General features: G+C 38.6%; 1 protein-coding gene across 8 annotated transcripts in view; it reads left to right on the top strand.

Moving 5' to 3' along the window:
• The first annotated feature begins 2,495 nt into the window (after positions 1 to 2,495).
• The window catches only part of R3HDM1 (R3H domain containing 1), a 109,300-nt gene continuing 100,583 nt past the window's right edge, over positions 2,496 to 11,212 (top strand). For all 8 annotated transcript variants that reach the window (XM_090045864.1, XM_090045861.1, XM_090045858.1 and 5 more), the window contains exons 1-2: positions 2,496 to 2,633; positions 3,363 to 3,573. In XM_090045864.1, the coding sequence (XP_089901990.1) occupies positions 3,403 to 3,573 (171 nt within the window). In that variant the 5' untranslated portion in view covers positions 2,496 to 2,633; positions 3,363 to 3,402. The remainder of the gene's footprint in view (positions 2,634 to 3,362; positions 3,574 to 11,212) is intronic.

The following is an 11,212-nucleotide window of genomic DNA, read 5'->3' as shown; positions in this document are numbered from 1 at the left end:
CCCGCTACCGGCACTCCCTTGTGTGGCCGCTTGGAGCCTGCGCAGGGCTGCCCTATGTCTGCCCTGTGCTGCCCAATGGGGCAGGTCAAAAGCGGTGGTGATGTGGTGGAGATGGGGGTGGGGGGGGAAGAGAGGCTGCTTTCTCCCCACACTGAGCAGCAGTTTGTCCCCTGCCACCTCTGCTCAGCCCACATGGGTGAGCGCGGGGCACACGGGGTCAGGGCTGCATGTGCTGGTCCTAGCCTGTACCAGGGGTTGGGGTGGGGGGGACTGGGAATGAGATTCCCAAAGTTGTTACAGCCTCTATGAACAGAAACATTGTTTTTAGATCCTGATTCTCCCAGGTTTGCTCTCCACCTTAAAAAGGTGATGTTCTTGCAGCACTGGCAAGAATGGATCTCTTTGTATGTTTTCATTTTGCTTTACCCTTCAGGCAGAATTGTTGCTCCTCAGTTCCTGATGTAAATGGAACAGTGCTGTATGGGAAAGTTGGTACAGGGAGGCAAGAGGAGAAGCAATGTTTAGTTTTCTGCTTTTTTTTTTTTTAAAACTTTGGTGTATTTAAATCCTAACCAATGTACTTTAGTGGCCATTTCTCAGAAACAAAAATGGCCTGCCCTAAAAGTAGGTAGGAGCATTTATTGCTAGTATAAACCTATTATAGAAATTACCAATACATATCACCTCTCGGCTACACAGCACATCAAATCTCATAGACCAAGCATAGTCATACTTGGTCAGAGGCTCCAGGTTCTATCGAATCAACCTGTTGTACTTCTCCAGTATCACTACAGAGGAATGGCTTCAGTGTAACATCAAGAGACAGTTTGTTGCTGAGCTGCTTCCTTTCAGGTGGTCTGTGTAAAATCAACTCCCCAACCACTTGTGATAATTAAAAGATCCTTTAGCATTTGGGGGAGGGAAGGGATACTCATTCCAGTGTACTAGACTACAGTCCAGTTTGGAAATGTTACAGTCTCTGAACCAAAACTCTTTTTGGAGTTTCTGTTGGATACACTATTACACTTCTTCTGAGCTATTGTGAAGTTTGGCTGTGTACAGTTTTAATGGCTGTTCCCTTCCAGCATGGAGCATGGGTGCACCCCAGTGATGGGTGAAGAGATTTCAGTGGATGTAGGTGTATACCTTACTGTGTATGCTGTCATAGTATTTATGTAATGATGTGAATCAAAAAGGACATATCTCTATGTGTGGAACAAGTTTCTTTTTCCTCATGATATAAGGCATTCAGCCAGAATTTGTTGATTTAAATGTTTCTTTTCCATTGTTATATTGACTGTTGTAGTCACCTTGTACTAAGGAAGTAGTACTACTAAATCCACACAGGTGATGCTGTACCATTAAAATTAATTTTCACAATAGGTTGTGTGTCCAGGTTTGTCATATATATCTTTATTCCCAATATCCCTAATGGCTTGATATTTCAAAGTGCTAAAATCCTACTGAGTTAAGGACACTTAGTGTTTCACAAGAGAGGAATTCTGCAATTTCTAGGCTTTGGCCCTATATATTAAGTGAATCTTCAATCACTTGGTTCTAGCGGGGACTTTGCTCTAGAAAATATTCTTTGTGTTGAAATACAATTCTGGATCTGCATGTTTTTGTGTCACTTTGTCCCTTGGTTGATTCCCGAGAATTCTCTGCTTTTTAGGGAATACAGTACAGCACTCATCTTCCAATGTTGTGTTTCAAGATGCCTTACTTAAGTTTAGAGGACAACATTACTTTTTCATGACTTAAGTACTTTTTGCTCTCTGATTCCACCATGTTCACAGATTGTATTTGGTTTAGTGCTCACTTCCTTCTTATATCTAGCACTTCTAATTTCAGCTGTGAGTGGTGTTATTTCTTGATGAGATGACTCTTGGAAAAAAGGGGTGATGGGGAACATTCACTTTTTTAGGATTTGTAAATCTTGACCGAAGGGTAATCATGAAAATGTCCTTTGTAGCAGAAGTTTTTGGCCTTTGAATATGGATGCATATGCTACTATTACACAGTTAACCGGGGTGGGGGGGAAAGAACAGCGCTACAAAATGAGTGCTAATACTAACTCGTTTCATGAATTCCAACAATCAAGAACTACTTCTTTTTTCCCAAGTCTTCCTTATAAAACAATCCTTTATTGTACATTCCATTCCAGAAAGAATGCCATGGGTGAATTATTTTCATCACTGTATAACTAGTAGTACTGTTAAAATGATTCTCTAGTTTGTGTTAATTTGTGTATTGAAATTGGTAAAAATCTTGTGGGGGGGGGAAATTGCAAATTTAAAAAGTAAAGTAAATAAGACAAGCACATTGAATCAAAATGAAAAACGCTGAGTTGTTGTATTTTTTGTTTTAAAAATAGACCTCTCCTTTTCCACTAATGAAAGTTATCAATATTTTTTGTTACTGTAGGCATCTAAAAGGGATGGTATTCTTGAGTCAAGAGAGTATAGTTCAGTCCAGGACTCTACATTGGTGACAAGGACATGGGACTCCTCCTGCCAGATTGCAGATGGTTCATTACAGCTGACATCTTCGTTGACTACTGTGAAAAGGAATTTTGGATTATTTTATTTTATTTTTGTAGAAGAACACACTCCCAAATCTGTAAAATACATCAGGTAACAAGGTCTATGTTTTGTATTTGACAGACTACTCTTAAGACATTTTTCTGATGGTGTGCTTAAAATCCCTTTGTATGTATTCAGTGGTATAACTTTTAGTCTTATCTATTTGTTTCTTTCATAAAATGAAACCTGAAGCACCAGTTGTTAGGAAGTAGTGAATTAGCAAGATAATATCTCCAATAATTTGTTTGGTCATTGAGATATTTCTATGTCTTCCATTGTTACAGGGTGTTATTTTTCCACCACCCTAATTTCCACTGATGTTTCTCTTCCCTTTCTTCTCTTGCTAGAGAGTATTTAATAATTTTGCAGGGGCTAGCTTTATTACCGTTGACATGTAACGTCATAACTGTAATTTTTCATCTGGAAATAGAATTAGGCAAAATGAATCTTCATTAAATTGATGAATTTTGTACACCAGTGGATTATGTTGGCTGCTGATCCACCATATATAATAAAGCATTACTATAAGTAAACGTATAAATAAGGTCTTTCCCCCTTTCAATTAGAAAAAATTAACTTTGCATATTGAAACTGGAGTCAGCTGCTGTATCTGAAATGTCCAATTTATTAGATATTGAGAGAGGGTATAAAGGATCTGCAGGCATCTACTAGCAGAAACGTGTGTGAGAGAGAGGGAATCTTTTTTAATCGGTCTAAAATGTAAAGTCTTCTTGGTAATACATATTTCTGTATCTATATCTACTTTTTCTCTTCCTGAAGGCTTCATATTTCCTGTAGAATTTTAAAGTAAGCTTCTCTAATGAGGATGTCTGATACTGTTCCTGTAAAAGATGAAACTGATGGAATGAAGGGTTCAGAAGCAGAATTTGAAGACATAACCCCTGTTGAAAACCTTATAAAATCAGAAAGCCATGAGCAAACTCAAGGAGAAAAGGATGAAAGTTATTCTGACAACAGAAATGATTTGCCGGTAAGAGATTTTTCTTTAATTTTTTTTTTTTTTTTTTTTTTACCAGTATATCATGTTAAATATGGACCTGTTTCTTGCTCTGCGGTCTTATAATTCGTATTCAAAGGCCAAGGAAGCTTAACCTATTTTTTACAAAACCAGAGGATGTGAGATGTTTTTTCCATTGTTTTACCAGATGCACATTTAATACATTGTCAGTTGTTTTTTAATAAGTTGAAGTCATATGGCCATTTTTCAGTGGAGTAAAAATGTTGCAGTATATCCTTTGAGTACATGTTTGAACTTTGTGGAAAGCTGTGTTTTCCTGGGCATAATGCAAGAGCTCACTTTCTTTCATTGTTTTCTTTATTTCCCCATTGTAGAATCCAGACTAACATTGTTAAATTCAGCAGTTTATAGTGAAACTATTTATTTTGTTTGGCTTTTTTTTTTTGTTAGGTTTTCTAAGGCTTCATGATTGTCAGTTGTAGAAATAAGGGATGTGACTAGGTTCCGTCCTGTTCTGTTTAGTATCAGAAGACAACATGATTTTAAAATGAGCACATCTATTATATAGCAGGGGTGACAGCTTGAGAGCCACAAATATCATGGGAAGCTTCTGTGTGTAGCATGGGTCAGATCAGGAAAGACAGGGAGCACAGCAGTATATTGGGCAGGGAGCGGAAAGCAGAGCAGCAAACTGAGCAGGGAGCACAAAGGAGGGAACAGAAAGCAGTGCATCAGCTTGAGCAGAGAAAGGAGATCCACGTGACACTTGAGCAGGGTGTGAAGCTAATATACATGACAAAAAGATGGCCTTCCTGTTATACAGAATGGCTGTATAACAGGCGAGTTTGGTTTAGAGCGCAATACGGGACTATGAATTGTTTGTCTGGTCCAGGGTCAGTATTGCACAGTCCAGCTATAAATTTGGCTTCCGTCTCCCCAGACGCCTGGGTCTGCCAGGCACATGCTGCTGTGACTGCCAGTGGGTGGCAGTTGCAGAGCAGGAAAGTGCTTTCAGAGATGGCAGCAGCAATTTTTGAGTGAAAAGAAGAAATGAATTTGCAGACCTGTCTGTCAGATGAGACCAAAGAATGGATAGGGGCTTGTAATGTTGGCAATGGAACGAATGCCTCTCTAATACTTTAACACAGCGGTTGCTTCTGCCTAACTGCTTTGTAGAGAGAGTTCACCAGGTTCTTATTTGTGACCAAGCAGCTGTCCTCCAGCTGCATTTGATTGAGCAAGCTGATCCTTTCTTTGGCAAGGAGACCTCCAGGAAGCAGATATTGGAATAGCGGAGAGAGGCTGCTGGGCCGCATTGGTTTGCCTTAGTCAGTTTGGTAGCTACAGGTCTGTTTTATTAGTTGCTACTAATATTAAAGTAATACCAGAGACTGCTGTCAAGATCAAGATTTAGCTATGGTAGATGCTCAGCAGCATCTACCATATACATTCTAATATGATGGGAAGGCGATAGATGGATGCATAGATAGATATGTACACGTACACACATATAATCTATATCTTCTTACTGTAACTCAAGTGCAGATGAGGAATAAAACTAGACAAAGTAGTAAGAGAAATGCTCCAAGAGTGTCACAGAATGTCTTATAATCAAAAGATTGTTGGAAAAAAGCTCATTTTTGTTTTTCTGATTTTCTAAATGGAGGTTTAATGAGCTTTCTGTAGCTATAATACTCCTAAGAGAATGTCTCCTAACTCTTCATTGTACACGTTTAAGCCACAGCTTGGCAAAGTAAAATTGCTTTGCTCAGCATTCCAGTATGAGGCACTGCAGACCAGGAGGGTTTCATTTCTGAAGTGGAGATCGAATCTAACTTGGTTGTTTTGTCCCATTGCTGCTGTGCTGGACAGCACAGACCCCAGTCCTCCTGAAGAGTATTTTGCAGTGGAGAGTCAGTCCTCCCCCAGTGTTACCAAAAGCCTTTCTCCTGAAGTCCTGTCTCAGCTGCCTAGTGTGAATGTTCAGACCAGCTGGTGTGCTGCACATCAATTAAAACAGGGTAATTAGCTACAATATTATTGAACGACTATAATTGTTTAAGCTGTGTAGTGTATTCACTGTCCTCACTTTTCTCTTCTACCTTCCAATGTAATTACCAGGTAACAGTCAATTTAACCACTTGGGTCCTGTTCTTGCTACACTTTCGCAGTGCCCCATGACCATTCAACTGCCCAGAACTATCCACGTTGGGCTTTGTGCACTGCAGGGATTTTGTTCCGTTAGCTTTGGCTGTCCCCATCTGGAGTCCAGGGGAGACATTTTGAAACCTAAATTATCATGACACCGGAGGCCCAAATACCAGATAATTTTGAGTTGCTGTATGTTTATAATTGATTTGCACCTGTACACATTGGTGTAGGTAGGATTTGAACAAGAAAATGACTCGTCAGTCTCCTCAAGAGCACATGAATAGTATTTATAACAGGCTCCTCAAGTAGGGTATGAATAATGTAATCAAATGTAGTGAAAATGATCAGAGAAGATGGCTGATTCTGTGACTGTCATTTATTTTATTATCTCTTAACACACTTCCCCCTCTTATTGCCCCTGCAGCCCTCCCAGAGTTTTCAGGCTGCTTGCTTCCTTTGTATTCTTATTTGACCTTTTGTGCCTGGCGTCCTACTGGCTTCTCTGTTCTGTGTCCCAGTGCATCAGGGATTCCCAAGCCATGCTCATCTGCTCTTAAAACCCTCCTTTAATTTTCCAGTAAAGTAACATTATTGTATTTATTTGTTGTAAATCAAATTAAGAGTAATTTACTTCATGGTTTGGTTAATGCTGTTTTCTGCCTCATCTATTTAGATAATGGCAGGGACCATCCTGTTCTGCATAATACAGATCAAATTGTCTGTTCCAGATATTATGTTTTATGTATGCTGCATAAGAAATCCACTCACTGTTTTAAAGAAGTTACATGGTATGGCCTTGAATTTGTGATTTAGGAAAGCAGTTGCTTTCTGAATTGCCCATCTCTTCCCTAGTGACTATCAAGTTGTATTTCAGCAGGTTTGGAAATGAGAGGCACTCCTGTGAGGAACGTGGTTATAGAACACTATCGTGATATTCTGACTTGTGACCAAACAATTTAAGTGAACTAGTAGCACACAAGATTACACAGTAAAAGTATTCTCTGTGCCAAATTCTTCCTGTAATTACTCTTCTAGTAATTCTGTCAAAGCATGCTAGGAGCAAACTCTGAGCAGTAGGAAAAATTAATTATTCATTTCTCCTTCATATTGTAGCAAACCTCCAATCTACAATCATAATATTATTTAGTAATTATGTATTTATTAATGGTGAAAAATGTTCTGTATGGATTAACAGAGAGAGATGGATACAGTCTCAGTCCTAAGGAACACGTGTGATAAGCGGTACCTTGCCTGGTACTGCCTGTGCTAGTATCCCATCTTTCAGACTGTGTGGCATTATTAGGTATGTTTTGAAAAGCTGTTTCTATGACTTTTCATATTAGCAAATATAATTTTTTAATGCATTAGTTATTATTAAAAGAGGGACCTGCCTTTTTTGTATTTAAGGAGTCTCACATAGTGCAATGTTTGTCATCTTAAATATATTGCTATCTTTATATTAAAAATAATTACTAATTTGTGGATGCGCTTTCTTGTTACTATCCAGTTACTGAAACAGGGCTGAAAACTCATTGTGTGACAAGCAGAGAGAAATGTAGAGGAAAGACTGTTGCTGGAAACTGGGGAAAGAGTACAGGGTCATTAGGCGGTTGGAGTAGCAACAGGCAGTGCAACAAGTGATAGAGGTAACCCACACAGGTAGGGATCTGTGACACTACATAATAAAACAAGACAGATGATATAATACACATGTGCATAATGTGCGCACATCCACATAATATGCATAATGTTTATTATGCAGCATACAATAGTATATAACATAGACAAGATAATTGGGTTTATAGGTCCATTTGGGGTTTATACCAATGATGCAACTCCCACAATCCTTTGACAGTTAGATGACCTCTTTTTTAACAAATGGCACACTCTCTGTCCTCCCTTCTCTCAAATATAAATGCTATACCTTGCATTGCTATGCGTCAGTCAGATGCTCTTGACATCAACTGCTCTTATCTCCTACTGCTCATTTTTTGTTAAGATTCCTGTTTAGGTTTTTTTATTCATCTACAGAATATTTTTTTTTTTATGAAGGCTGACATCAAGGCTCCCATTTCATGCTGTTTAATGCCTATCAGTGTGTTTTTAGTATAAATATTCTGAAATCACAGCCATTTTCTCTGATTAACTGAATTGGACAAAAAGACCAGTGCATGCATTCTTAACACTTTTGTTCTATGTGCCAAATTAAGAGCCCACTTTTTTTGGCTAGCGCTGTACAGCATTGTGCACTGTTACTTTGTATGTTCTATTTTGTACACCGCCTTTGTCCAACCTGACTTAATGATACAGCGATGACTGCTATAAAAATGTTTGTACATTACATTCACATAATGTTTTTGCGTGCAGGCATGACCCTTACACTCCTGACTGTCTTAGTCTTGGTGTCTTATAGTTAGGCTAGAATTCACATTTATGCGTAGTCATGCATAACAGTCCCATCTATTACTATTTGCTCTTATCCCTTGATTCATGTGCTTGTTAACATGGCATCTGAGTTATCTACCTTCCCTATCCCCATTCTTAAAAGTTAGTCTGTCTTAGAATTACTCTGTTCATTTTTATTGCCTTTCTAGCAATCTAGGGTATTTAGTTAAATTCTGTGTGAGCAGAGAGAAGCAGACTAGATGAGCAGCTGTTCAGTAACTCATATTTATACCTTGTGTTTGGATTCCAAAGCCTTGCTGTATGCACCTGAAACATAATGGAAATGTTAGCTCCCATGCAGAACATACTTTTGTAGTACTGCTACGAGGAAAGAGAAAGGAAAGCATGCTTTACTTAAAACTATGCCAAAAGGGAGCTTGAACAAGATACTCAAGAAGCTGTCTCCCCTCCCATTTTTCTTTCTTTTTTCTCGGTTTATTGTAATTCATTGCTGTTGCTAGCTTAATTGAATACGGAACGTAATCAGTTGTGAGGGTAGCATTTCCAGAGTGGACTATTCAGTTCTTTGTTGTGATCAGTGTCTTTGAAAATGCAGGTTGACCAACTACTAACTTCATGGGATATGGTTTTATTTTGCCAGAACTTGTTTATAGTTTTCATAAGTGTTGTCCTGCCTGAGAGGGTTAAATTTGGAATACATATGGGTAACTGGGAAAGAATTTATCTGAGAGAATCCTCAACAAATGAAGCGTGAATAAAAATAGAAAGATCTATTTTAAAATGTATAACTTCAAAAGCTTATTGACCAAATGGTTGGAAAACATTTCTAGTTTGCCTAAACGTAAGAGTTTTTAAACGCTTCTTGTTGTGTATGTGGCTATATATGGCCATGTCATCAATACATATGTTGCCTAGGTAGTCTTAAAGTTCTGTAGCTTTTGTAAAATGTCGTTTTATCCTCCTGTTCAAAAGCTATTTTTGAACTTTGTACATCAGCAATTTACTCATGAATCTCAAGAAGGATTGCTGTGACAACCAGAATAACAATGCTCTGTAGAAGGTCACCATTCACTCCTATATTTCTCCCCCTTCTTTCATCAAACGCTGCACTAATTATGGCACTAGTCCTTCTGCAAACTTGAAACAAGTTGAATTTGTTTGAGGAGAAATTAAATACTGATAAATGGATGTTATCTAGGCCCGTCTTGTCTACATTTTTCACTGTCCAAGAGATGCTACAGAAATATGTAAGGTGGACATGAAAGGTTTCATGCCTGCTCAGTTTTCAATGAGATATCCAGCTTGCTACATTACAGCTTTCTGAAGATTTATGCTGAAGGTGGGGCATACACAAATAAAACTCCAGTGGGTTCTCAGCATTTTCAGAGTTATGGCACCCCTCCACCATGTTTTTTGAAAGACCTGTGGTGCGTAGAGCATAAGTACTTGCTAAGGTTCACATTGGAAGACTGCAGTAGAACAGGGTTTTGAATCCCAGGTCTTTCAAATACTGAACTAGTGCCCTAACCATATGACCACCATTCCTCTCGTGATCGTTGGTGCTATAGGTAGGGCACTGATCTAGTATTTGAAAGACCTGGGGAGTCCAGACCCTGTTCTACTGCAGTCTTCCAGCATGAACCTGAGAAACTACTTAGGTTCTCTGCACCACTGTTCTCACCTGCAACATAATGATAAATAGCATTCCCTACCTTTCGGGGGAGTTGTGAAAATAAATATTTTAAAGAGTGTGAGACCCTCCATCACCATAGCATGTATGTGTCTCTAGGTAGTTCATGGTCCTAGATTGCTCTGGAATAGCTTTTTAGACTGTTGTTCAACAGGATATTGAGCCACCTTTCTAGGGCTGGGAATTTAACTGGAATGTAGCATAATAGACTGACCTTGTCAAGATCAGGCTAGATTTTCAATACCGAGTACAAAATTATAGTCAGCATGCAAAATGGAAAATAGGATACAAAATAGAGGTCATAATTTGATACAGATATATCCCACCCTGTGACAGGAGGTATTTGAAAAACGAGTCCCACGTTGGGGAAGGTCTTTACCTTGAATGCACCAGACAACTTACAGGAGCATGTCAGAAAAAAATCCTTGTACATGTGTTAGATTAATAGAGAATTAAAGTTGTCCATCATATTTTAAACATTAAAACTATAGTGGTTTAAAGCATCCTTATAAAGAATATAGTTTAAATGCTATATCCATTAGCAAAAAATCTTCATAAGCATCTGGTATAATAAAGAATCCATTTGAATCTGAGGTTCTGACTTCACTTTGTTTGCCATGAACAATACGTGTAGTGACAATGACATTTCAATTTCAGCTGCAGTAGGTTTATAGAAACAAACAGGCAAGGAAGAGCTGTGTGTCTGTACACAGGCCTCCCCTCTTCTAATCATAGCGTGTTTCAGCAGCAATATGTTTTTATCTCTCTCTTTTTTTGTAACTACTTAAAAAAATATTTGAGGTGTTGGTTATTACCTCCCTTTCCGTCTTACTGGCCACTGATAATTAATGTGTAAATTAAAGGAGTGATTAATAATGCAACATTAGAAATATATCAACTATATACCACCCCTCTTTTTAACTATGACTACACTGGTGAGCTGTTTGTTGTTTTGTTGGGGGGTTTTTTCCTTCTGCTGCTTATGTACCTGTTGCTGTCAATCTGTAAGGGATCAAAAATTGCTCCATCAGATTTCTGCCTACATTTCTGAGGGAAGGCACAGTGACTTCTGTGATGACTTAAGATTGTACTGCTTAATTCAGACTCATGTTAAATGCGTGAGTAACTGACTGAGTGGACTACATGGGGAATCTTCAACTTGTTTTGAAATGTGTGTTTTGGGCACATTTATTGTAATGAAGAATTCTTTCCAAATGCCTTGGTAATGCAACTCCACCATGTTTCTGCTTCCATAAACATGCAGAAAGTTCAAGTGTCTCTGCTTTTATTCATGGTTCTCTTAAGCAGCCCATGAAAACCGACAGAAGTTCTCATAACCTGTTTGATTGCTGGAGTCCAAAGCTCTTGGGTAGTGAAGTTGACAAGAATCATCTCAATCATGCA

Source organism: Crocodylus siamensis, chromosome 4 (assembly GCF_052110815.1).
Source record: "Crocodylus siamensis isolate JL-2025a chromosome 4, ASM5211081v1, whole genome shotgun sequence".
NCBI lineage: Eukaryota > Metazoa > Chordata > Crocodylia > Crocodylidae > Crocodylus > Crocodylus siamensis.
The sequence above is the reverse complement of the archived record's forward strand: the minus strand, read 5'-3'. Positions and strand labels throughout refer to the sequence as shown.